Consider the following 26,687-nt stretch of genomic DNA (forward strand, 5'->3'; position numbering starts at 1 on the left):
GAAGGTGTAAGGAAACAAGATTTCTCTCTAAGCAAACGGCCACGAAACAAAACAATGATAGAATGATAGTCGTTATTTTCTGTCTACAACAAAATAAAGATTTTTGTTAACTCTTGTGCTGTCTTTGGGTCAAGGGAGGGTGAAGGGAGAAAAGAAGGAATGAAGGAAAGAAGGAAGTAAGGAAGAAAGGAGAAAAGAAGGAAGGAAGTAGGAAAGGGAGTAAGGAAGGGAGGAAAGAAGGGAGAAAAGATGGAAGGAAGGAAAGAAGGAAGTAAGGAAGAAAGGAGAAAAGAAGGAAGGAAGTAGGACAGGGAGTAAGGAAGGGAGAAAAGATGGAAGGGAGGAAAGAAGGGAGAAAAGATGGAAGGAAGGGAGAAAGAAAGGAAAGAAGGAAGAAAAGGAAAGAAAGAAGGGAGGGAAGAAGGAAGGAATGGATAAAATAGGGAAAGAAGGAAGGAAAAGCAAAGAAGGTAATAAAGGAACGAATGACGGAAGGGAGGTAGGAAGAAAAAGGAGTAAAGGGGGGTAAAAAAGGAGGAAAAGAGGAAAGGAAGAAGGGAGGAGAGAGCAGGAGTAAAGAAGGATAGAAGAATTGGGTCATTTTGACCCAAAGACAGCACAAGGGTTAAGAAGTCCCTACATCCTCCCCGCCAGCAGGGGTCGCTGTGACACGGACTGTTTGCTACAACGCAAAGATGCAGAAGAAGAGTTTGTAGTTTAAAGATGGCGCTACCCGGTGTGATACTCGTGCGACTCAGAGCGCTGGGCAATGTTGCCAAATGCGTTCAAACTGGAGCAAAAACACCGTTCAACTGGGGCAAAGAGATGCGGTGGTATGGAACAAGACCCAGAACCTTTCAGAAGCACAGCACATCTAACTGTGACTACAAGCGAGGTGAGTGAAAAAAGCCGGTAGCTCGTTACATAGCAGGTGACAGTTACGCAGGAGCAGCAACTCAAGGGCATTCATCATGTAAGAAACAGACTAAATGCATTTTGGATTTATTTGTCTTGGGTCAGTATTTCAGAATGTATTTTTTTACTGGTATGTATACATATACACTATTGACTTTTCTGCATTCCTCTGTTTATGTTGATCATAATTAGGTAATGGTAACCCAAACATCCTGAAGGAGTTCCCAGATGCCAAAAGCCTCTTGAATAACACAATTTCCCGTTCGCTGGGAGTGAACGACCTGTCCCAGCTCATCCAGTACAGCTGCTCGGAACAGGACGGGACCAAGGTCAGAGTTGTCATAATGGCAGCTTGTTTCTGTACTCACCAAGTGCATCTTTCAGCCAGTGTCTTTTTTTTTTTACATTTCAGTTATTAATATCGTTTTGTAAACTGTGTCTCTGCAGAAAGTCACAGTCACGCTGCAGTGGCCCAGCAAGATTGAAGCAGAGGGCTATGCTTCCAAAAAGATTGATGCAGAGCGACTTGCTGCTGCCGCTGCTTGTCTCAAGCTCAGAGTAAGTTTCTGTAACAGAACTATGTGGCGCACTGTTTGTTTTTTGTCTTGACAGTTCGGTTTCTGTCACTGTTATTCACACAGGATATGGGTGTGATTGGTCCAAACAACGAGCTTCCCCAGAGGAGAGTCGGCCGGGGGAGAGGAGGGCTACATTCCTCCCTTTATGATGAGGAAAACGGCTGGACAGATGATGCTCACCTGCCCAGAGCAGATAAACCGTCACTTCCTCAAGGAGACTCCCAGGATGTCTCCGAAGCTCTATCCATGTTTCCATATCCTAAATCAGTCCTGACAAGGGTCGTCCAGGTGGCCACATCAACCAACAGAACCAAGGTTAGTAAACATCTTCAGTGAATGTTTACATGTAACCTGTCAGGTGTTGTATATATTTACCCTGTAATGTCCTACTGCAGGAGCTCATACAGTTCAGAACAAGTGGAGGGAAGATAAAGAAAAGTGTGCTGACTCTGCTTTGGCCTGAAGAGAGGACATTCACAGCCACAGCAAACAGTCGCTTGTCTGCAGAAAAGAAAGCTGCAGCGCTCGCCTGCATGAAGCTCAAGGTGAGAGGAACTTTAGTAAAACGTCATGCCTATACCCACATATAAGGATTGTATTGAATATGCGTAAATGCTTGCTGTGTGTTGCAGGAGCTGGAGTTGCTGGATAAAGACAACAACCCACTGACTCATGCCAAGTACCATCAAGAAAAGGTGAAACAGGCTGGAGAGAGGGAGAGGCGCCCACTCCCAGTGGAAATCCCAGAATACTTGCAGAAAAATATCAGGGAGTACCTCTCACAGGTGGGTTCTCATCTCATATAGTTGGTATGATGATGATTATGAAGAAGAAGCATATACACTTAAACAAACTGTATGGTCACATGAACTTCTAAGCTCCTAAAAGGCCTCTTGGTTCTTCATCAACCAGCTGAATCTAGATGCTTGTACATACTCAAACAGAAAATATCAATCAAACTTTATTTGTATGGCACATTTAAACAACCAAGGTTGACCAAAGTGCTTCACAGAAGTTTAAGAACAAATGGATACTAAAACAAACACAGTAATAATTAAACACACACGGTTAAATAAAAAAAACAATAAAATTATTAGGTGTCAAATGGCCTCCTAAAAAGATAAGTCTTCAGTTTTGACTTGAACTGAGGCTGCTGGGAGTGTGTAACTCCGGTGGCAGTGTGTTCCAGAGTCTTGGACCAGCGACTGCAAAAGAACAGTCCTCCCAATTCCTTGATCTAGTCGTGGTATCTCTAACAGATGTTGGCCAATGGAGCGTAAAGCTCTTCTAGGTCGATGAAAACTTAAAATCTCACATAGATAAGACGGGGCAAGGCCATTAAGAGCATTAAAAACAAACAGTAAAAGTTTAAAAATTATTCTAAACTGCACTGGGAGCCAGTGAAGAGAATGCAGCACAGGTGTGATGTGGTCATGTTTCCAGGTGTTTACAGATGAGCAGCAGCGTTCTGGACAAGCTGTAAGCGATTCAGTTATGTTTGGTTGACGCCAAAGTAAAGAGCATTACAGTAGTCAAGCCGAGAGCTGATAAAAGCATGAATAACCTTCTCAAGGTCACTGCGGCTTAAAAAAGGCTTGACTTTACGGAGAAATCGAAGTTGACAGAAGCTGGCTCTGATAACCAAGAAAATTATTCTCAATTTAAAAAAAAAAAAAAAAAATTTGATAGAATTTGGTTCCTTATTTGAGTAAAAACTAAGTTTATTAAAATAATTTTCCAATTTAAGTGGAAAATGAACAGTAATTTCCAGTTCACTGCATGGTGGTTTTTTGTTTTTTTTGCGGTAACCTCAGATCTCTTTTGGGGTCTTTTTGTTATGAACAACCGCTTTGGGCATGAAATGATTGTGTCGTATCTTTTATCAATATTACCTCATCTCTCTGACAGTATCCAGTGGCAACAGAAGTACAGAAACTCTGGGAGGAAGAAGAGGCGGCTCAGGGACAGCAAGCAATGAACCCTGAGCATGACAATGAGGACGAGGAGGACTTTGTTACTGATGCCATCACTGGCAGGACATACAGGCCTCTGTCTGAACATCAGGCTCAGCAGCTTAACCTGGACCTGCAGAAGGAATGGGAACGGGCCAACCCTGGACTGAGTGTGGAGCTACCAGTCGATACCCACCGTCAGAGGGTGGTCTCAGCAGTTTGCTCTTCTAGGGTGGTGGTGATTGCTGGGGAGACCGGATGTGGTAAAACGACACGGATTCCTCGCTTTCTGCTGGAGGATCACGTGACGGGTGGATCGGGTGCAGAGTGCAACATCTTGGTGACCCAGCCTCGTCGGATCAGCGCTGTGTCTGTGGCTCACCGTGTTGCTCAGGAGATGGGTCCCACCCTCAAACACCATATTGGATATCAGGTAGCGACGCATCGACAAATTACTACTACATTTTTGTGGCAGGCAGAGTGGAAATTATTTTAATTTCATTCAGTCGCTTTGAGGACTTTTCAGCTTTCTGTTTTTTTGTTTTTGTTTTTCCAATCAGGTTTATCACTTTATAGTTTTAAAGGGGAAAAAAAACAAAGTTTCCAAATTACTTGAATTGCAGATGGGGAAAATATCAGTGTTTTTTTTTTTTTTTTTTTTTTTTTTTTTTTTTTTTAAATAAAGAAAAATATCTTCCAAGATCACGCTCAGTTTTAGTCTTATATTTATTTATATATATATATATATATATATATAAATATATATATATATATATATATATATAGAGCAGGGGTCGGCAACCCAAAATGTTGAAAGAGCCATATTGGACCGAAAACACAAAAAATAAATATGTCTGGAGCCGCAAAGAATGAAAAGTCTTGTATCAGCCTTAGAATGAAGACAACACATGCTGCATGTTTCTATATTAGTTAGAACTGGGGGAAGATTTTTTTTTTTATTATGCGCTTCGAGAAAAAAGTGAAAATGTTGAGGAAAAAAGTGAAAATGTTGAGAAAAAAGTCAAAATGTTGAGATGAAAAAGGAAGAAAAAATTTTAAAAAATAAAATAAGAGAAAAAAGGAGAAAAAAAAGAAAGGGGGGAAAAAAGGAAACATTTTCTTTGAAAAAGCTCCAGGGAGCCACTAGGGCGGCGCTAAAAAGCCGCATGCGGCTCTAGAGCCGCGGGTTGCCGACCCCTGATCTAGAGGTACTCTTGTTTTTGTTATCCGTGGTTATGTTAGCATCTTCAAGTGTGTTTTGCTGCTGCTCAACATCTAAATCGTGCTTCTGCATTCAGACACGTTTGCAAACTCTTGGATTACTGTTTTTAATCGGTTTCAGCTGAGCAACCAGTAGTTGTCTGTAAGGGACACCAGCACACTCGTTTTTCCAGTAATCGAAGAGCAATAAGTAACATTCCAAGATTAAAAGTTTTGCAACTACACAGAAGACTGCATGGGTGCACTGGGAGGCTGAAATTGGACATTTGTACAAACTGAAGCAATATACCTGCATATTGCATGAAAGAAACTTCTTCCAAGTTTGACACAGCTCACAGATCAAACGATGCACGAATTGTTAATTTATCTGTTGTAAATTCTGCACAAAGGTGAGACTTGAGAGCCGGCCCCCACAGAGCAACGGAGGAGCTATGCTATTCCTCACAGTGGGAGTCCTGTTGAAGAAGCTGCAGTCAAATCCAACACTGACGGGAATCAGTCACGTTGTGGTGGACGAGGTCCACGAGAGAGACGTAAACACAGATCTGCTGCTGGCATTACTGCGGTCGAGCTTAAAGGAGAACCCTGGCTTGCGCGTTGTGCTCATGAGTGCTACAGGGGACAACCAGAAGCTGGCTGAATACTTTGGAGGCTGCCCCATTGTCAAGGTGCCGGGGTTTATGTACCCAGTACAAGACAGATACCTAGAGGACATACTCAGAGAGATGAGACGCCCTCCAATGGTAGCACAAAGAATGAAGCCAGACAAGCAGGTGAAACTCAAAATTTCATGATTTGTTTGCTTTTGTGATACGAGTCACTAATAATTTATTTCAGTATCAGTCATTTTAGACAATAGTTTCTCTTTCTCATGAGTTGGCATTTGTTCTCTCTTTTAGGAGGGGCTAGATGAAGCCGCCCCAGATATGGATTTAGTTGCTGATCTTATAGAGCACATTGACAGACATGGAAAACCAGGTAACTTGCACACAATCTTAAACAACAATCCTTTACTGTTTGAATTTTGGCCTCAGTTATATTTTTAGTACCGTTTTCCCATCATTCGTGTAGGTGCAGTGCTGTGTTTCCTCCCTGGGTGGCAGGACATCAAAGCAGTTCAAGACAAACTTAATGGAAAATCCCACTTCTCCTCAGGCTCACACATGATTGTCCCATGTAAGAAAAGTCCAGACAAATTGGTCATTAATTTTCAGCAAACGAATTCAAATGTATATAATTTAATTCATTTTTAATCGTAGTGCACTCTAGCTTATCGGTGGCGGACCAGCAGGCTGTGTTCCAGCGACCGCAAGCGGGCCAGAGAAAGATTGTACTCGCCACCAATATTGCTGAGACCTCCATTACAATAGATGATATTATCTATGTGGTGGATGCAGGAACTCACAAAGAGCAGAATTATGACCCACGGACAAAGGTTTGATTATTTATTTATTATCCCTTGGATCAATGCATGCTCTATCTGGTAGTTCATGATAAAACCAAAAATTAATCCGTTATGTTTTTCAGGTCTCTTGTCTGGATACAGTTTGGATATCTCGCTCAAATGTCACGCAAAGAAAAGGACGAGCAGGACGTTGTCAACCAGGACAGTCCTACCACCTGTTCCCAAGAGAACAACTGGAATCAATGACTCCCTTCCCTGTTCCCGAGATACTGCGTATTCCACTGGAGAATTTAGTGCTGCAGGCTAAAATCCACAGTCCTAACTCCAAGGTACTTTAACCCTTTATACAGTAGTCACTTAGATCCTTGAAACTAAAAATAAGAGCACACAAAACAATTCTACAGAATATTGCAAAACTTAAAAAAAAAATATATATATATATATATATACACACACACACACATTTTTTTTTTATTAATATAATTTTACTATTGTCTGGTTAAGGGTTAAGAGGATATGTGGTGTGTGTGTTTTTTTTTTTGTTTTTTTTTTATGTCTGTGTGCATTTCAACTCTATCATAACCATGTTGTTTTTTTTTCTGTGCAGGCTGTCGACTTCTTATCCCAGGTTTTGGACAGTCCAGAACAGGATGCTGTGAGAGATGCCGTCCGAATTCTTCAAGATATAGGTGAGTGGCTTAGAGTCACTCAAAAGGCTGATTTGTGTGTACACCTGTTCTGGTTTGTATACCTTATACATACCAGATATAATCAGGGTATGACTAAATTTACTACATTGGTTTTCTCTTGACAGGAGTTCTGGACCAAACCGAAAGCCTGACTCCTCTTGGACAGCGTGTTTCCTGTATGTCATGTGATCCACGGCTGGGGAAAGTGCTGGTCCTCGGCGCCATGTTCAGATGTGTTCTGCCCATGTCGGCTATAGCTGCCAGTCTGACCAGAGACCCCTTCTACAACAGCATGCAGAACAGATCACTCGTCAGCAAGGTGTCATGTCTTAACAGAGTTGTTCTAGTGTTTTTATTTTGTCGTGTCTTTTCCTCATAGTTACACCAGTTCTAAATATTTTGGTCCATATCAATAAACTGAATTCTTTAATAAGCATCAGACCATTGATTAATTTGTGTTCTGTCTGTCCAGGCTAAGGAGGCTCTGAGTGGCTCGAGCTGCAGTGACTATTTGGCGTTCAGTAGAGCGGTTCTGGGCTGGAGGAGAGTTCAGCAGGATGGTGACAGAGAGGACAGAGATAAATATCTGAACGAGTACATTTTGTCCAGAGCCGGTCTCCGATTCATCAATGGTTTGTCTGAAAATCACTCATTTAAACACTGCTGAGTCCAGGAATGGGTGGTATTTATGACTAATTCACATCCATGAATTAGTGTGTGTGGGAGGGTTTTTGTTTTTTATAAATACTTGGTCAATAAGATGACATAACAGAGGAGAGGATGCATGCAGCATTTGAATCGTCGTTCAGAACTTTCATTGACTTGGCAAACGCTTGAAACATCCTTCAGTTTCAGCTGAGCTTTCATGTTTTTGTCCCAAAAGAAAATGTTGCTACTTACAGCCTGACGTCAGTGGGTGGCGGGAAAAAAGCAGTCTTTAATCGTAACATCACTCAAATGAACAAAGAGAGGGTTAATATGAGAAAAACAGAAGAAATTGTGTCCACTTAGTCCACTGTATATAGAAACATAGTTGAGAAAAGTATTTTTAGTCTTTTCAAAATGTCGTATTTACTTTAATACAATCAGAGACTTTTGTATTCCATCTTGATTTACTGTATTTGCCCGTTCCAGGCTGAATACACTTGGAATTGTAAAAGCCAGCTTCTGGTCTTGTTTCCTCCTGCTTACAGGTCTCATTTCTCAGTTCAGCGAGAACCTGCATGAAGCGGGGCTGGTTTCTCGTAGCAGTGACTGCCAGCATCGTGCCTCTCTCTACAATCGGCACAGCAACGAGACTGAGCTGCTCAAAGCTGTGCTGATGGCTGGACTGTATCCCAACCTCATCCAGGTATCTTACAACTTTCCAAAATAAAGTTTATGCAACTTGTTTTGTGCTGATCATGTTCAAAGAACTAACACATTTGTATGCAACTCCCAGTTTTAAGAATGAGTCAAACACGACGTCTGTTTTCAAATTATTCAGTGAGAAAATACTTGAAATTATTTATTAGGGTACATATGAATTAATCAAGATATACACTGTCATTTAGCAGATGCTTTTATCCAAAGCAACTTACATCTGAGAGAACACAAGCAAGAAATCACAAATGAGGGTCCAGCATGGATAAGTGCTGGTCAGACTGCTGTGGGATATATATATATATATATTTTTATTTTTTTTTCTAATTTGGGGATTTTTTTTTTTTTTTTTGTTCCCTTCCCACCCAACACAACAGTCTCTTTTTATTCAGCAAACCTAGGTCTTAAATTCATATCATCTTGGCATAAGTGCATGCAGCTTTCTCAGTGCTGAGTCATGCTAAGAGCTGGACAAATCTAACTCATTCTGATGAGCAGAGAAGTCCGGACAGAGTTTGGTAGGACAATACACCATCGGGCAACAGTAGAGGAAAAGAGTGAAGATCCTGATGACCATTATTAATACATGCTGAGATATCTTATCTGTTTTATCTTGATTTCCCTTGTTCATAGGTAAAGAAAGGTGTTGTAAACAAAGGACGCTTTCGTCCCAACAGTTTAGCTTTCCGCACATTCAGTGGGCCGGTGCTGCTTCATCGCTCCTCCGTGAACAGGTTTGAAAATGTTTGTAAATGTTTATTAGAACATTACAGACCTGTATGGTGTGAACATTAACACGGTCTTCCTTTCTCTTGCAGGGGAAAAGACAAACTCCCTAGTCGCTGGTTGACATTCTTCAGTGCAGTCAAGTCTAATGGGAACGTTTTCATTCGAGACTCTTCTACAGTCCATCCACTGGCCCTGCTGCTGCTCACAGACTGTGACATCTCAGAGACAGGTAGCATGTTAGCTGCTGTTTGTATTCTTAACACAGAGGGGTAGTAATGCTTGAGGGGGCTCAGGACTAGAGGACATTTGGATGTAATAGTTCAGTCTGCTGTGTTATACTCCAGTATGCAGAGTAAATTCATTTTCAATTGCAAGGAAATAAGCGTCAATGAAAGAATAGCCTTAGAATGGATATAAAAACTGACAAACAAAAAGGCAGCAGTTTTCCCTTCTCAACCGTCCATATTATTACTATAGTTGCCCAGAACAGAGAAACTGCAGCTCAGCTTTTCTGTATTATTTATTTTTTTTAAACCATAGTTTGGCGATAGATTAGGAAGCACCAAACATTTAAGCATCCCCTCCTTCTTCTTGTTCCCCAGTGAATGGCAGCAGAGTGGAGATATCGTTTCCTGGACGTGGTCTCATGCGCTGCGAACTGTCAGTTGAGACGTGGGAGTTTCTGTGGGAGCTGCGTACTTCCATTCAGACCATGCTATACCGCAACCTCAACAATCCCAGGAACGCAAACACTTTTCAAGATGGAAAGCTCATATCCTTAATCGTGGAGCTGCTCAACAATACAGAGTCAAACCCTGTCGTTCACAGTGCCAGTAGAGAAAGTGAGGTAGATTAAAAATGAATGTGTATGTGTCGTTTTTCTTTTTTTGTCGCATCTTTTGGCTGGTACAGAAGGACCAAAGAGGAAAAGGATTTGATTTTGTAAGCACTTTTGAGTGAAGTCTGTTAAACACGCTGAATTAATCAGGAATTGTTTTAGAAGCAGAAATCCACAGTGGATTGTTAGCCACCGGCTTGTTTTCATTGGAAAGCCAAAGTTTCCTCAGCATGAGGGAATTAATCATTTGAGTCTTCACTTTTTTTTTTCCTGTTTTGCCCAATGGTTAAATGCTCATTGAAAAGCATAAGCTGGATTTAATTCAGAATAAAGACGGAGGCCTTTTGAAATGGACTGTATGTAATTAAATATTTATTGTATTAAACATTTACATGGCTTACTTAGGTAGTTGTGGTTCTTTTCTTAGTTTTTGTGTCTAAACTGACTGAAAAATGGTGCAGTTTATGAAAAATCATTCATAAACTTTCGGTGAAAGTTACTCAGGCGTCTTAGTAATTCTTCCATTATGTCCGGAGTGATCATAATGCAAAATCTGCCCAAAAAAAAGTCACATTTAGTGTTCAACACTTACCACTTATGTTAGAAAATGTGCTCTTTAAATCTAGTATTTCATGGTACTTTTCTAGACTGGGCTCCTACCTGATGTGGTAGGTGCCCTCTCTTTGTCCACAATCACAGCCAGGTCTGGCTATCACTCCAGCCTCCTCCTGCAGCCTCAAACAGTAAAATGTGTCTGGCTGCATTCCTACTTCCTAGAATAGACACATACATCTTGCGTTATGGCACATCAGAAGCCGGAGGTCGTTTTCTCGGGACTACTGTGCTATTAAATCATGTCGCTCAAGCTTAGCAGCAAATTTTATCCTCTAACCTTGGCTGCCTCAATGGCTTTAGGTGGAAGATGCAGTCTGGGGAATGCAAATGCTCCTCCTTCCAGTGGCTGGCAGTGAAAACCCTGCAAACTGTTGACAACTTCCGAGAATTTCTTCACATTTTGCACCATCATGGTTCTGATGTGTTGAGTCTCCTGTGGAGTAATGACCAATTATTTGTAATGTATTAGTGCAAATGCAAATTAACACTGAGCAACATGAATGCACTCAATTTCAGGTGTCACCTGACTATAAAGTGGGTATGAGGGCTCCCCTGGCTGTGGAGGCTTGGACATCACATCCAGGCCTATCTGACCCAACACAGGGGGACAGGAGTCAATGGAGAACAGATTGTAGATGTATTTCATAACACCGGGATCCAGATTTACAAGCTCAACATATCCACCACGCAGGCCACACCTGGAAAAGACATTTATGAAGTTTGTAAAGACAATAGTTTTATCTGTAGCTGTTCTAAATCATCTCATCTGTTTCCTGGAGTTGTCTTATTGTATAAGATTTATCTGAGCACTTTAAGGATTATTTTAAACATCTTCAAGAAATATAGACGGCTAATACATTCTTTAAAACAAACAATGTGGATAGAAATAGGAATATATAAACGTCCTATAGACAACTTGAAGTCCAGGCTGATAATGAAACTCAACGATCAGGCTTTTGTATCCATAAATTACTGCATAAGTGTCTTTATTTGTCTCAGGGGAGAGCCTGTAGGTAGCAAAAAAAATACCTGACACGCTTCAGACATATCAAGACTGAGTACTCACTCCCCCAGGACGCCTTTTGATGCTGAGTGGAATGACGCCAGCTCTACTGTGTCTGACAGAGGTGGTCCCATCTCGGCTAGAACTCTTTTGAAAGAGACAAAGCCTCTGTTTTCCCCATGAATACAGTCCTGATAGACCTAAAAAGAAGCACATGAATCGTTAAATTGTTTCACACAGGCGCATTACCGTTTCTTAGCTGAGATTTCTCTGAACCTCCTACCTCATCTGCCAGAAGAAAGAGCCTGTTCTCTGCAGCAAACTGGATCACTTCTTGAATTGATTTCCTGGTTTGAAGATGACCTACAGAGGTAATGTGGCATGAAAATAATCATATGAAATGCATCCTCTAGTACAAAGAAACACCACGGAGATTGTATCCTTGCTGGATGGATTTCACAACCTGTTGGGTTCCCAGGGTTGACGACGTACAGAGCAACAGGATTGCACACGCCCTTTGCAGACTCCAGTGCTCTGTGAAGCTCTTCTACCTGCAGAGTCCAGCCTTGTTCCTCATTGAGGAAGTAGGGGACGGTCACTCCTCCCAGGCTCTTTACAGACAAGTTGGTGACAAAAAAGCCTGGCACTGGAGTCAACACTCCTGTTCTGGATGAAGCCTCCGGGTTCACCAAGATGTTTAAAATGTTCTAATAAACACAGTAAAACACATGTAGTTTCAACTTGATAACAAACTGGGGGCAGAGACAAAGCTGGCAGTGATGTTACCGTGAGAGCCCACTGTGAGCCGCAGGTGATGTAAATGTTAGCAGGATCAGATGGAACCCCGCCATCTCGCCTCGTTATGAATTCGGAGACTCTGTGTACTATTTCTGGTATACCTGCTGTAGCAGTATATGAACCTGGAGAAAAATCAAACATTATATAAAGAATGCTTAGGAAAACACATGAATGGATAAGCAAAACTCAGAATTATCATATAATGGTTAATCTTTTAACTTTAATCGCATGGTACCGGTATGTCTGTTTAGGTCGTCACAAGGGTCATTCCTGTTGCCAAAGTTACATTGCATCTAGCAGGACATATTCTACAATGCACTACGTATACTTTAATAACTATTAGATTGAGATTGAGATTCAGACGACTTTATTCATCCCTTTGGGAGGTTGACTCAGGGAAATTGACATCTCCATCTCACACACACTCATTCATATACAAATCAAACACCCCAAAAACCAAACACCCATATAAAGATAAAAAGATAAAAGAATTTAAAAATGCTAGTTTATTGAGTGTGCATTTATTAACTATGCCCATATACCCAACTTCATGTATACTGGAATACAAAACATGGTAAAACGATAATTAACAGTAAACTAAGTACAGGGATGTTTGACTTTCTGCTCTTAAAATAACAGAGCACCGCTTTTTTTTGGAAGATGGTTCTTTAGTATACTGATTAAGAAAAGACAGTTCAAATAAATAAAGTTAGTACAAAAAGTAAGGAAATGTATGTTTGTTAGATTATGTCTTTATTGTAACAATGCTTCTTGGTGATAAATATTATACTGCTGGAAAGCCTGTTTATTTCCCTTCTAAATGTTGCCACATCTGTCAGGAAAATGCATTTGTGGGATGAGCGGCAGAGCTGAGTGTAGGGGTTGTGGCTGGGACATGCTGTCCGTGCCACAACACAACCACGATGGCTGACTTGCGACGAAGGCTGGTTGAAGAATGGGACATCCTACAGCAGTGTGTGACCAGGCTGGTGACCAGCATGAGCAGGAGGTGCCAGGCTGTTGTGGCTGTGTATGGTTCTTCTTCATGCTACTGAGGCTCCTGTTTGTTGAAGGAATATATTGTTCAATTGCCAATATGTGTTGTTTCTTCAAACTTCAGTCATCCAATCCACCAAACACCAAACAAGAGTCAAAGCTATGTGGCTTTGGCAGGGAAGATTTGGCCAATTTTTCATGGCCAGAACCCACAAACTCAGCTCTGCTGCTCATCCCACAAATCGATGTTCCTGACAGATGTGGCACCATTTAAAAGAGAAATAAACAGGTTTTTCTTTGCCAAGAAGCATTGTTACAAAAAAGAAATAATCTACCAAACACAAATGTTCTTACTTTTTGAGTTTGTTGAGGTCTAGTTGATATCTGACAGACCAGGAAAACTTATGTGATTCCTATTAATCAAAACCCATATTTCCTGTCAAAACATCTGAACTGATTAAGTCTTGATGCCTTTATGGAAATGAATCCTGTGGAGTGAGTAAGATGCAACAGAAGTTTTTGAACATGATGTGCAGAAATATCTTTGAAGTATAAAGGGTTCACCAGCTGTTTGATCATGGTTGGGGCTTGTGTTGCAGCCAGCGACAAGACTGGGCTCAATTTAACGCCAGAAAATTCTGGAGGCAAACATTAGACCATCTGTAAAAAGACGAAGATGAAGAAAACTATTCATCATTGTTGATGATCATTATAGCGCGTGCAAGGCGGCCTTAAAAAAAACCTCACAGAGCTGGAAACCTTTTGAAATGAAAATGGGAGAAAGTCCCCCAAACAGAAACTCACAGATGACTACAAACAGCATTTTCAAGCTGTGATGTCTGTTAAATTGATTGCTACTGACTACTGACTACATCATTCAAAATTTAGCTTCAGGACCCTTTTCCTTCTTCTCATTATTATTTTTTTAAGTTTTTCCCATCATTTTCTAATTATTATTTCTAAACTGTTCAATACTTAGATTAAAAAATATGGACTAAAATATCAAAGAAATACTAATCTTTTACTCAATACATTTTCTATACCCGCTGTATCCTTCACAGGGTCATGGAGGTCTGCTGGAGCTTATCCTAGCTCATTGCAGGCGAGAGGCAGGGGTCGACCCTGGACAGGTCGCCAGCCTATTGCAGGGCCACATATAGAGATAAACAACCACACACTCACACCTACGGGTAATTTACAATCATCAATTAACCTACCATACACGTTTTTGGACTGTGGGAGGAAGCCTGAGTACCCAGAGGGGAACCCACGCAAACACTGGGAGAACATGCAAACTCCACACAGAAAAACTCCCGCCGGGCCAGGAGTGGAACCGGGAGCCTAACTGGAAGCCTTCTTGCTGTGAGGCAACAGTGCTAACTACTAACCCACCGTGCTGCCCCTAATCTTTTACTGATTCAACTATAATCACTAACAGGCATACTGACCCAAACTTGCCCCAGTTTTTGCACATCACTGCGCATAGATTACTGTATGTGTTGCATGACACAGTTTCCACACAGTTCACACTAAAGTCCTCTTTACGTAACCGATTACAAAAACATGACCTCTTGCATTTGAGACGCTGATTGAATAATTAAAGGTTTAAATCAGTTGGAAACTTTTTACAATTTACAGTTTTAGTTTGTGCAAGTTACAAAGAAATCATTGTACATGCATCTGCAGATATTGATGTCAAATTATCATCAAGACTTGGGAAATTAAAAATGTTTGATCTTTTTATGTGGTATTCAAATGCTTTTGCTCTTATATTTTTATCAGACAACCACAAAGATGCCCCTCACCTACACTCCCTCCAGGGCATTTATTCAGCAGCCCTTGAGCCCTCTGTCGGGCATCCATGGGCATTTTGTTGCTGTTGATAAGCTGAGGATGAAGACATGCTGCAAGAACCTGTGAAACAGTGAACAACAAAGAGGTTTATAGTCAAAACAGACCTTACAGTCTTGTACAGCCTGCTGATGATCACAGGTTACCTGTCTGACAAATGACAGAGGTTTCAAACCTCCGCTGTGAGGATCACCCCAAGATACATCTATCACTTCCCTGTAGGGCTTTCTCACTCCCTGTGAACAGGATGCAAATTTGAGTTTAACATCCATTCTTTGCAGATCTATGAGAATAAGCATGTGTCTTTACCTTTCTGAGCTCTTCCTTGATCTGGTCAGTTCGCCTAACGAGGACTGAATTTTCCAACTGTTTCATGTTCTTCATGTTGGAACTGATCTCCTGCAGGACAGATATTTCTGTGATTTGTCTTCACTTCTGTTTGACCACAGGCTGAAACGAAGTTGCTGAGCAGTTTCTGTCTTAAAAGGTTTTTCTGGTTAAAGATATACCTGGATGAAATATCAATCACTTATTAACAGAGAGAACGGTCTTCCTGATGCTGGAAGGCGTTATGCTGTATTCATTTACCTTGCAACGAATGTCTTTGTTATATTTTTACTTTTAGTTCTGACAATGCATTTTCTGACAAAACAAGTGTTTTTTCTTATCACATCTGGATGCACTAATTTATTAATTGGCATTGTGATGTAGAAGTTTGAAAGTAACATGAATTGTTATCTTTAAGACAGTCACATCAATGAAAAACAAATGCCATCTGTTTCTGGTTATTTCTTGGCTGAAGCTTTCTGTCTATAGGTTGCATGTTTCCTCCAACATCCTAACTGATTTTATTGGAATTGGTTGTATGTGCTTCTATGAGCCTGCATGGTTGTCTGCCTGTCTGTCTGTGTCTGCTCTGGATGGGTTGTTGATTTGGATTAAACCAATCTTTCATCTAGTGCCAGCTGGAAGTGTTTCCATCCTATTAAAATCTGCATGGGCATGAGTAAAGACCTGAGGAAACATCAAACTGTTTAGTTCACTGGGATGACAGAGCACACTGGGAAATAATAAGAATTATTTAGATGTCTCCATGTGTCCTTCTTCATCAAGTCATGAATGTGTAAGAAAAGGTCCCCTACTACACATGTGAGAAAGAAAGAAAGAAAGAAAGAAAGAAAGAAAGAAAGAAAGAAAGAAAGAAAGAAAGAAAGAAAGAAAGAAAGAAAGAAAGAAAGAAAGAAAGAAAGAAAGAAAGAAAGAAAGAAAGAAAGAAAGAAAGAAAGAAAGAAAGACATTTTTATTTGATCTTTTTTAAGAAGGGTATTAAGAATGTATTATAAGTGTTGCCTGAAAATATGTCAGCTTCTTTTGAAAAAGATTTTTAGCTGGAAGAAAATGTAGAACTTGCTTTTACATATAAGTTTAACAAAGTATTATTATTATTATAATTATTATAATTATTATTATTATTATTATTAGTAGTAGTGGTAGTAGTAGTAGTAGTAGTAGTAGTAGTAGTAGTAGTAGTAGTAGTAGTAGTAGTAGTAGTAGTAGTGGTATTATTAGTAATAACGATAGGCAAGGCAAGGGAAGTTTATTTATATAGCACAATTCAACACAAGGTAATTCAAAGTGCTTTACATTGACATTAAAAGCGGCAAGACATAATTAGACAGTAAATAACAAATAAGATTGAATAAAATTATGAATAAGATGATAAGAAAAGAAGTAAAATAATAAAAAGCACCAGCTGTTAAAAATAAGGGTAAGAGTACGCTTGAGTAAACAGTAATGTTTTTAGGCCTGGTTTAAAGGAGCTGACAGTTGCAGCAGACCTCAGGTCTACAGGAAGTTTGTTCCACCGGTGAGGAGCAGAATAACTGAACGCTGCCTCACCTTGCTTGGTTCTGGTTCTTGGGAACCACAACAAACCAGATCCAGATGAACCTCAGGGGTCTGGGAGCTTCATAGGAACTAACAGATCAACCATGTATTTTGGTCCAAGACCATTCAGGTCTTTGTAGACCAGCAGTAAGATTTTAAACTCTATCCTTTGACTCACTGGAAGCCAGTGTAGTGATTTCATGACCGGTGTAATATGGTCCAGTTTCCTGGTGTTTGTAAGGACTCTGGCAGCAGCGTTCTGGATCAGCTGCAGCTGCCTGATTGATTTCTTAAGGCCTGCAAAGATGCCATTGCAATAATCCAACCTACTGAAAATTAATGCATAAATAAGTTTTTCCATGTCTTGTTTAGACAGAATCCCCTTAATTCTAGCAATATTTTTTGGGTGGTAATAGGCAGATTTAGTGATAAACTTTAGATGGCTGTTGAAGTTCAGGTCTGACTCAATATTAACACCCAGGTTTCTGGCTTGATTTGTAGCTGTCAATGACATGGAGCCAAGGGGAGCGTTACTATTGGGATTTTACGGCCACTATTGGGATTTTAACCCTCCTATATCTGTAATTACATTCAGGCCGCCTGGATTTATTTTGATTTTATGACTGTAGAATTGTCAAATGTGCAAAGAGTCAGTGCTCCTGTCCATTTTTCCCCAAGATAACTTCAACTTTCAATATCTGGCAGTTTTTCAATATTACTGTGTGTTCTGACGGTGTAATAACTGTTTAATCACAATATTAACTCTCTATAGTTACTTCTTTTTTTAAACCTTCATTTGATTATTATCATTTGTTTTATCTCATGGTGGCAACTCAACTAGGTATCTGGTTTCACGGCTAACCTGTTTCCCCACGGAGAATAATAAGAGACGTACTCTCCCACTTCCTGTTTTGTTTTTCTGTCGCTCCTCGTCTCAACGTCTTGCTGGTTTGTGCACATCTATTCACACTTTATGGTGTAGAAATGGGGGAATTTGCGATGCGAGGAGTTAGCCACAGCCTATGCGCTTTGTTTAAACCTCGGCGGCCCTTGTAGAGCCCCCACCAGCACCACCAGCAGCAGCAGCACCGCTCCGGCCCCGCTGCCCGCAGACATGGCTCTCAGCTCGGGCGGCTGGGCTCCTCCAGCCCCGGTCTCTGCCTCCGCATCCTCTCAGCAGGCTGCGTGCGGCGGGCCCGCGCCCACCACCGCCTGCTGCAGCACCGTCCTGATGTCGGTCCGGGTGTCGGTGTCCCACTCCGGGATCAGACCGCTGTGCCTGCCCGGGGCGGGCAGCGAGGCGCTGCGGCTGCAGCTCAGCATGGACCCGAGCCGCGCCGGGGAGTTCCGCCTGGCGCTCCGGGACACTAGCGGGAACCGCAGCGTGGTAGGTCCGCACCAGTATATGTGTCTGTGTCTGTGCTCCACACGGGAGCCCGGGGTCTGCCAAAAAGTGATTGCCTGCCAGAATCTGATGTCTCCCTTGAAAATGGCTCTTTTTTTTTTACTGCGGTTGAATTGATTTGATATTGGATATTGGATATTATGAATTCAACACCCATAAAACTTGTGATACATACCACTGATTTTGGTCAAACCACTTGTGATGTGTTCATGGTCATCTAGACTATATATCACAAAACAGTAATTATTAAAAAATCATATATATGGGCATATATGGGCTGATTTAAAAATCATATATATGGGCTGATTTAATGTGGTTTAACGAATTCAACACCCATAAAACTTGTAATACATAACACCGATTGTTTTCATTAAACCACATTAATCAGCCCATAATATGATTTTATAATAATTACTCTCTTGTGATTTATAGTCTAGATGACCATGAACACATCACAAGCAATATGACCAAAATCAGTGGTATGTATCACAAGTTTTATGGGTGTTGAATTCATTAAACCACATTAAATCAGCCCATATATATGCCCATATATATGCCCATATGATTTTTTAATAATTACTGTGTTTTGTGATATATAGTCTATGACCATGAACACATCACAAGTGGTTTGACCAAAATCAGTGGTATGTATCACAAGTTTTATGGGTGTTGAATTCATAATATCCAATATCCAATATCAAACCAATTCAACCGCAGTCTTTTTTTCACCTGCCAAAAATTGATTGAAGGCCAAATACAGTTAATGAAAGGTTGTTTCTACCTAAATATGACTTGATCTCATTCTTGAGCTTCATAATATAAACACTAGAGCTCACAGGATTGCTTTTAACTCTTTTAAGGACCATTACAACACAAAATGGGCATTTTCACCTGCCAAAAATTGATTGAAGCTCTTGAGGTCTGCTCCAACTGTCAGCTCCTTTAAATCATGGTTAAAAACATTACTGTTTACTCAAGCGTACTCCTAAATTAAATACTTACTTGCTGTATTCTACTGCCCTTATTTTTTAACAGCGTGTGCTTTTTATTATTTTACTTCTTTTCTTATCATCTTATTCTTAATTTGTTCAATCTTATTTGTTATTTACTGTCTAATTATGTCTTGCTGCTTTTAATGTCAATGTAAAGCACTTTGAATTACCTTGTGTTGAATTGTGCTATATAAATACATTTGCCTTGCCTTGAAGGCCAAATACAGTTAATGAAAGGTTGTTTCTACCTAAATATGATTTGATCTCATTCTTGAGCTATAATATAAACACTAGAGCTCACAGGATTGCTTTTAACTCTTTTAAGGACCATTACAACACAAAATAGGCATTTTTACCTGCCAAAAATTGATTGAAGGCCAAAAACAGTTAATGAAAAGTTGTTTATGCCTAAATATGACTTGATCTCATTCTTGAGCTTCATAATCTGAAAATCTGGCGTTTTAGCGCTATCGTTCAACGGGCTGCTGTGCGCGCTCCCGCGGCCAGAAATCAGATTCTGGCAGGCAATCACTTTTTGGCACAACAGCGGGTCTTTAGGAGAAGTTCTGCTGTCATCTGCTCAGGGAAATCACGTTAAATCACGTCTATCAAGCCTGATTTATGGTTCCGCGTTAAATCGACGGCGTACCCTACGGCGTAGGCTCTGCGTCGGTGTAACGCGGAACCATAAATCAGCCTTTATTCATACCAGGAAAGGCCTGCACTCTACACGCCATTTTAAAGGAGCCCCCTCATCCAGAGACAGGTAGCCTGACAGATTCTTATTTTGGGTTAAGGATCTGCTGAAATACAAATGGTAAAACTTGTCTTAAAGTGCTGTAGAATGCCAGTTGAGTCGCTGGTGTTACAGTTAAGAAAAGCTTTTAGTTCCACTTTCAGTTTCACCCATCTCACGATGTTTGACCTGACTTGGCCAAATAAACCTGATTCTTATTCAGATTTTTGAGAAATAATAAGAACGCTGATGTTTAAAGTGTAGAGGTGAATAATGTGGAAACATTTAGATTTGTTCAAAAAGCATACAGTGACATTCATATTTTTCACCTGGGGTTTTTTGTGGCATGCAGCTGATAATGAACTTGTGCTTTTAAATCTGAAAAAGATTAAAGTAAGCAAGAAATCCTGAGTTTCATGTGATGTGACGCAGGATGAGTTCTTGATCCAGACTAAAACTCTGTCAACTCATTAAGACAGCTGTCAAAATGTGTATAGACCTTGTAGAAGACTGCATGGTTTTAATTGTGCAGCTAAAATATGTTTGTTTAATATAAAGATGTTACATTATTTAATACATTACTGGGAAACATCCCTTAATTTTTCTTTTTTCCCCTCAGTTATGACTAATGCACGTCTGCAGGGTATATTGCATGTTTCCTGATTTGGTGAAGGTGGCACTGGGGTTATTAGCTGATAGCACTGAAAGTGGTATTCAAAACTGTGGTCACTGTTTGAGCTATGAGCTATGACCAAAACCATGCAAGTCTTTAGAAAAATTACAATTAAGAGGGGGTGGGGATATTAAAATGCAGACTACATGCACACACAAAGTATGTCACGACTGACAAACCCGAGGATGTCATATTTTAATGTGTACCCATCAATTGTTTAGATAATTGTTTCGGTTCTAGTTTGAATAACTGCAGCATACATAGTTTAAAATAGAGCTTGAACATAAAGTACTAAATGATGAGGAGGTAAGAACCACTTCTTCATTTTCCACAGAGATTTAATCTGTCGCTTCAGGGCTGATTTTCAATGACCTGACCATACACTTGCCTTGCCTAGTCTGACTAAACGTGAGCATCAGTAGAACAATTAACTGGTATTTTTGGCACCTCTGGTCCGGTAAGCAAAGTGAAGCAATCAAATTGAAAATTTTTGAGATCAGAGAATAATTTTAGAAGATTAAAAGCATTAGTAGAGGATTTAACATTCATTAGTTGCAGCCAAATATATTTTTCTCAGTAACTGAATTAAGGTAGTTTAAGGTCAGCATGTGTTTCCATGCTTAAACATCATGAGAGATTTCAGTGTCAATTTTTTATGTCCAGTGTCTGAGCTTCAACTGTGACTAAAGTGAATCTTTATCCAGTCAAAAAGTAGACGTATAAGCTCAATCGTGATTTAAGTTGACCTTGCTTTGCACTTCCAGTCCAAAGCCATCACAGTTCGTCACATGACGTCTTCCTACAATTTCACAAGCTTGAAGTCTTGTTTTTCTTCTCACTTTTCCCCTGACGGTTGAGACGCTCCCTGATTTGCATGTTTTTTCTTTGAGCCCGGCTTCTTTTAGATCGTGTAAGCTTTTTCTGTACAAAGTCAATTCAGAGAATTCATATGCATTCCTTCCGGCTAGGAGCAGATCCTTTGCTGCCTTGGTTTCCCAGCAGCAGACCTTTAAGTGAACTCCAATGCTGCAGTGAACAGGAGAAAACAGAAATCTTCAGCTGCCAAATTCCCTCCCTGATGACGGTCTGTTAGTGTCAGTCGAGTTTCACACCATTTCTGCCTTATTCACGGGAGAAGTTCCCTTCTCTTCTTGTGGAAAGTCAACCTTACTTCCCATTGACATTTTGCACTTGGTGGTTTAGGTTTTTTTAAGTACATGGAAAATTTATTTACAGTAATATACAGAGTATACAGTAATTTACAATTTCATGGGGCTGCCTTTAGATTTACACTTGTTAGATCTAATTTGACAAAAACTGTTAGCGCTGAAATTAACAGTTGGTTAATTTATTAGTTCAGCAGAAAACTATTATGCAGTTATTTTAATGAAAGAAGGATCTTAAATTTGTTTTTAGAAAAAAAAATCAAACTTCTTTCACTTTCAGCTTTTCACACTTGAGGCTTTGAAACATTAGCTTGATTTGCACAAATGTTTCCTGATTTTACATTCTTTTTTTTAATCACTTTGTGTTTTTACCCTCAGTTCATTGCAGAATTTGACTTGCGCTCGGTCTTTTATGAGGTCAAATCTTCTCGCTGCCATGAGATGCGTCTTGTTGCCCCCCCGCATGACTGCATCCGCTTCAACTTCCGCTGTGACAGAGAGGCTGAGGAGTGGGCCACCGTGGTGATGTCGTCACTAAGAGAAGCACACAGAGGTGTGTTTTACAACTCCTGTTTTTACTGTGCGTGCATGTGTGTTCACCCTTGTTCAAAATGATGGACCAAACCTTGAAGATAACCAAAAAGCAGCTGTGAATGCTGAATGTATTCCCTGAACTCTGCCGAAACATTCAAATGAATTTGCTGAACCCCAGTTGTTTTGTGTTTTTAAACCATTTCAAACTATTTTCATTGTAAAAGTTCAGCCAACAAATTTTTTTTTTTATTTTGTTTTAGTAAAAAGGGGAATGGATGTTACGATTTTAATAGTCAGCGGAAGATATAGAACAGCTGCACTACAAAGAGCTCCCATATGGAATATAATTACCATAGTCTTTGTGATCTGGTTCTGATCGGGACTTTTATTGCTTTTTCTATAAATTTCACCCTCTAATGTTTCTCTGTCAGCCTCTGTTATGCTCTCAGACTTACGAATTAGACATTTATTCAAAGAAAAAGTACTTTTTTTTCTGAATTTGATAAGCACAATATAAATATAGAACATTTATAGTAGTATACCTATTAAGATGCTTTTTTTTAACTTTGTTTTTTTATTGATTTTTCACATTTTGCAAACATCACTTCACAATACAAAAACCAAACAGCCACACAAGAAAAAAAGAACAAAAAAAACACGCACAAATTAAAGTCCTGTTGGGAGTTGCATTCCTACTTGGTCATTTGTTAGTTCATTAAGATGCTTTAGTGATCCGGTGACTTCTGTCATATTTATTGTGACATTGCACATTTATCCTTTTTATTGTGTTAACACATGCATCTTTTAATTCACTTACTAACCCTTTCCTTCGTGTCCCTGCTAACAGTTGCAAACATTAACGTGTGTGAATCGGATGGAAAGCAGAACATCACTGCTGCACCGGAGCAGTGGAGCGCCACCACCTCGCTGCCGCTCTGTGGTGAGCATCTTGCACTGCTTTAGCACTTTCTCCACATGCTCTGAAAAAAGGGTCTGTTTTTGAGTGCTTACTGATGCTTTTCAGAGGAGCTGTGTCTGGAGCTCGCCAGGGCGATCGAAGCGGGCGATGCTCAAGCTGCTTCGCAGCACGCGTCCGCGCTGGCTCGGCAGAAAGCAACACTGACGATACAACTGTCCCAAAAAAACTATGCTGATGGAGAAATCAGGTGGGAAATGAAGAAAGCCGGGGCTTGTTCTGCATGAGTAATGTATGAGTAATAAATAAAGTCTTTTAGGTCACTGTGTGTGTCAACTTACACTGACAAATGTGTGTTCCAGTTTATCTGTGGTGGTGGAGGATGTTTCATCTTCCTGTTGTGTCACAGTGAAAGTTTTTCCCTACATGACGGTGGCAGCACTAAAGCAACAGGTCAGAAGAGTGACATTTAATGAAAGCAGTATTCGAGGTTGATTCTCATCAGTTGATTTCCACTGCTCTTCTCCTTCAGGTGTTTCTTGAGTACGGCTTCCATCCTCGTGTTCAGCGCTGGGTGATCGGTCAGTGTTTGTGCACGGAACCGAGGTCCTTAGCCTCCTACGGGGTCCAGAAGGACGGTGATACTGCGTATCTTTACCTGATCTCCGCCCGCCAAGCCCGCATCACACGCCAGCTGTTTCAGCAGGACCTGGAGGGCGCCCTTCTCGCCCCGCCGCTCCCCCCAGGCAACGGCCCCGCGTCCCAAGACTGGAGGGCTTACAGCACCTTGCCCTCGAGGCTTCCCAACCACAATCAGGGTGAGCTGAGCACATGCCTGGCAACGTTTACATAGATTATACACCATGTTCTTTAAAGTAGTGCTGCTTCACACAGGTTTTCTCTGGCAAACCAGACGGAGAGTCGGTTTAAGAAAATAGCAGAGGTTTGAAAGAGGTTCAGAAAAACACAGCCAGTGTCCTAATTAGATGTTATTGGAAACTCAAGTGACTTTCATCTCTTAAATCATTTGTTTGATATAGACAACTCTGAATTGGAGGGTGAATAATCCTAATAGCAACGAGGATAAGAGGGTCAGCAGAGCCAAAATGTTATGGTTCAAGTTGCCTCCAGTACTTAATTATCCTCACTTTTATGTTATTTTCTCTTTGGACTCCACCTCCGTCTGTGGGGTGTGATGTGCAACCCCGATTCAGGAAAAAATGAAAGTGACAAAATATGAAGCAAAAAAAGACACTTACCAGTTGTTTTTTTTGTTGTTGTTGTTTTTCATTGCTGACAATATGAACTAAAATACATGTATTTTGTATCTAGAAGAATATTTTCATTAGAAAATGAAAGATACTGCTGATATCAACGTGGGGAAACGAAATGTAAAACAAAAAACTTTCTATTCTCTTGGCAAAACTCAAGTGGCTCTGAAACCAGTACATAGTTTGTCAAACTTTATCTTTAATTACAGCACACATTTGGTGTGGCATCATTTCTATACTCTTATGTGCTGTCACAATATTCTATTTCCATCCAGATTTTTTTTTCCTACTAAGCTCTGGTTCTGAGTCTCCGAAGGAAAGTCAGATCATTTGAGATACTTCTCCTATTGACTATTACGACTAAAAGCTTTTTTGACTATGGACCAATCAAATTTGTGGACGTGACCCAAGGACATTCTTTGGCCTGTATCTTGTGACGTAATAACAAAACTTGGACATTTCTTGGAAGTGCACCAGTATGTTGTGAAGTATTTGTCACCGGGTGTGCTAACACTTCCACATGTCTAGAATGTATTATCCAGATGAGATAAAACACAAGAATTATGCTGTTCACAATAACAAAAGCTGTGGCTGATAGCTCAGTGGGTTGAGGGGACTCCCAGCCTGTGGCTCTTTACTGCCTTCACCCCTCTCTCTACCCAAGTTTCCTGTCTATTCACTTTCAAAATAAAGGTCACTAGTGCCACAAAAAATAAAAATGAATAAGTATAACATTTTAGAAATAACTAATGCTAAAAAATGTAGCTGTTACACAAATTGGCCAGTAGGGGGTGCTATGATTAGCGAAATGTAGACCTTTGCTCATCTTGGGGTGAAACATTCTTCTTACTTCCTCTGATCTTCTGAAGTAAGTTGACATTATAATCACATTTTTATGTCCTCCATGACTCTTGCTGTTCTAATTCCATATAAAAAAGGGAAAACAAACGCATCCAAGCCGTTCCCCATGTATCCCCTCCATGAATGATGAAATGTTATTAAGAGAATTACTTAGAATTTACGGGCCACTGACAGTGACAGTTAAATATATCTATGACCTTTTATTTTCTGATGTACAAATAAAAAAAATTAAGACGCTCAACACTGTTGATAAATCTGAAATTATTTCACGTTTTATCGAATTTGGTAAAATCTCCCCTGTGGGGTTCTCGTTTAAGAAAATGAGTGTTGTGTGGTTGTTGCTGGGAATCTGCTTCCGCCTTCATGATCATCACATCTTTTTTTTTTCCTCCCAAGCAGCTTATTGGAATATTGTTAACTGTAATTTTATCGAATGAGTTGGTGTAAATCTATTTCTCTGATTTATGTCCATCTGCTTCTTTCAACAGGTACGTGTGGAGGAAGTGAAAGACCTGTTGACATGAAAGATGTTCTCGACATTGAGAAGCTGCAGCTGAATGATCACACCAACAAAACCAGTAAAGCACAGGTATTTCACCAATCCACATTGTTTTAAAGACTGTAGTTGAAGAGAATTAAAAGTATTTTCTTAAAGCCTTTTAGGTAGGTTGAATGGTAAATGTGACTTTAAATGTGAAAACTCACCTCTCCCAGCAGACAGAGTGGGCTTGTCCTTCATGCACTTTTATCAACAAGCCGTCTCGCCCTGGTTGTGAGATCTGCGCTACGGCCAGACCCGACACGCAGAGCTGCATCCAGCAGGTACCGCATGATATACAGCAATCAGCACAGTGAAAGTCCTTATCTAAACATTCCCCCTCACCAGCGGTCATCTTTTTCATCTCTCATAAAGGAAAAAGGAAGGAGAGAGGATCACGGAGAGTGTGGCTTAAGTAGCAGCTGACTGCCCTTCATCGCCGTCTGGATTTCATTTATAGGTCACTTCCACTCATGCATCTGCAGAGAGCATACACGGAAGAGGAGGCTAATCTGCCATATACATGTTGACAAAATACTCACCCAAAAGAAAGTCAAGCGCACTGAGAGTCCTCTGACAGCTGGTCGGCTGCTGAAGACTTGAGCACTGCAGTTAACGGGGAGCTGCATCCGCCGAGGCTCAGACGATGAACTGCTGACAGAATCTTTTCCGTTTGGATGGACAACACGACCGTGACGTACATATGCATTTGACCAGACCTTTTTGCTATTTATTTTAGGAGGTATGTCCTTGTGG

At 40.5% G+C, this 26,687-nt stretch overlaps 2 protein-coding genes across 2 annotated transcripts; one reads left to right on the plus strand and one right to left on the minus strand.

Moving 5' to 3' along the window:
* The first annotated feature begins 722 nt into the window (after window positions 1-722).
* Window positions 723-10,100, plus strand: dhx30 (DEAH (Asp-Glu-Ala-His) box helicase 30). The gene is made up of 19 exons (XM_061732381.1): window positions 723-895; window positions 1,108-1,244; window positions 1,363-1,473; window positions 1,557-1,808; window positions 1,889-2,038; window positions 2,126-2,278; window positions 3,402-3,878; window positions 5,056-5,439; window positions 5,566-5,644; window positions 5,738-5,842; window positions 5,926-6,101; window positions 6,194-6,400; window positions 6,679-6,760; window positions 6,886-7,079; window positions 7,233-7,392; window positions 7,954-8,111; window positions 8,756-8,856; window positions 8,941-9,080; window positions 9,454-10,100. Exons 1-19 carry the CDS (start codon window positions 724-726, stop codon window positions 9,705-9,707), a joined length of 3,492 nt encoding a protein of 1,163 aa, XP_061588365.1. The 5' UTR covers window position 723; the 3' UTR covers window positions 9,708-10,100.
* Window positions 9,991-26,560, minus strand: LOC133452772 (alanine aminotransferase 1-like). The gene is made up of 13 exons (XM_061732385.1): window positions 26,474-26,560; window positions 22,184-22,345; window positions 15,262-15,351; window positions 15,099-15,188; window positions 14,907-15,015; window positions 12,094-12,227; window positions 11,771-12,014; window positions 11,591-11,670; window positions 11,371-11,507; window positions 10,828-11,002; window positions 10,582-10,737; window positions 10,350-10,462; window positions 9,991-10,242 (listed from the first exon to the last, which is right to left on the minus strand). Exons 2-13 carry the CDS (start codon window positions 22,274-22,276, stop codon window positions 10,152-10,154), a joined length of 1,512 nt encoding a protein of 503 aa, XP_061588369.1. The 5' UTR covers window positions 22,277-22,345; window positions 26,474-26,560; the 3' UTR covers window positions 9,991-10,151.
* Window positions 26,561-26,687: the final 127 nt, after the last annotated feature.

This window comes from Cololabis saira, chromosome 10 (genome assembly GCF_033807715.1).
Source record: "Cololabis saira isolate AMF1-May2022 chromosome 10, fColSai1.1, whole genome shotgun sequence".
In the NCBI taxonomy this organism is placed as follows: domain Eukaryota; kingdom Metazoa; phylum Chordata; class Actinopteri; order Beloniformes; family Belonidae; genus Cololabis; species Cololabis saira.

Excerpts from the sequence above, each read along its gene's own strand:
- LOC133452772 (XM_061732385.1), bottom strand. The coding sequence starts at position 22,276 with ATGCGGGGGGGCAACAAGACGCATCTCATGGCAGCGAGAAGATTTGAC. Across the intron at positions 15,352-22,183 it reads AATTCTGCAATGAACTGAGG|GAGATCAGTTCCAACATGAA; the intron begins GTAAAAACACAA and ends TCTGTCCTGCAG. Across the intron at positions 12,015-12,093 it reads GCTCACAGTGGGCTCTCACG|AACATTTTAAACATCTTGGT; the intron begins GTAACATCACTG and ends TGTGTTTATTAG.
- dhx30 (XM_061732381.1), top strand. The coding sequence starts at position 724 with ATGGCGCTACCCGGTGTGATACTCGTGCGACTCAGAGCGCTGGGCAAT. Across the intron at positions 1,245-1,362 it reads CGGAACAGGACGGGACCAAG|AAAGTCACAGTCACGCTGCA; the intron begins GTCAGAGTTGTC and ends GTGTCTCTGCAG. Across the intron at positions 8,112-8,755 it reads TGTATCCCAACCTCATCCAG|GTAAAGAAAGGTGTTGTAAA; the intron begins GTATCTTACAAC and ends CCTTGTTCATAG.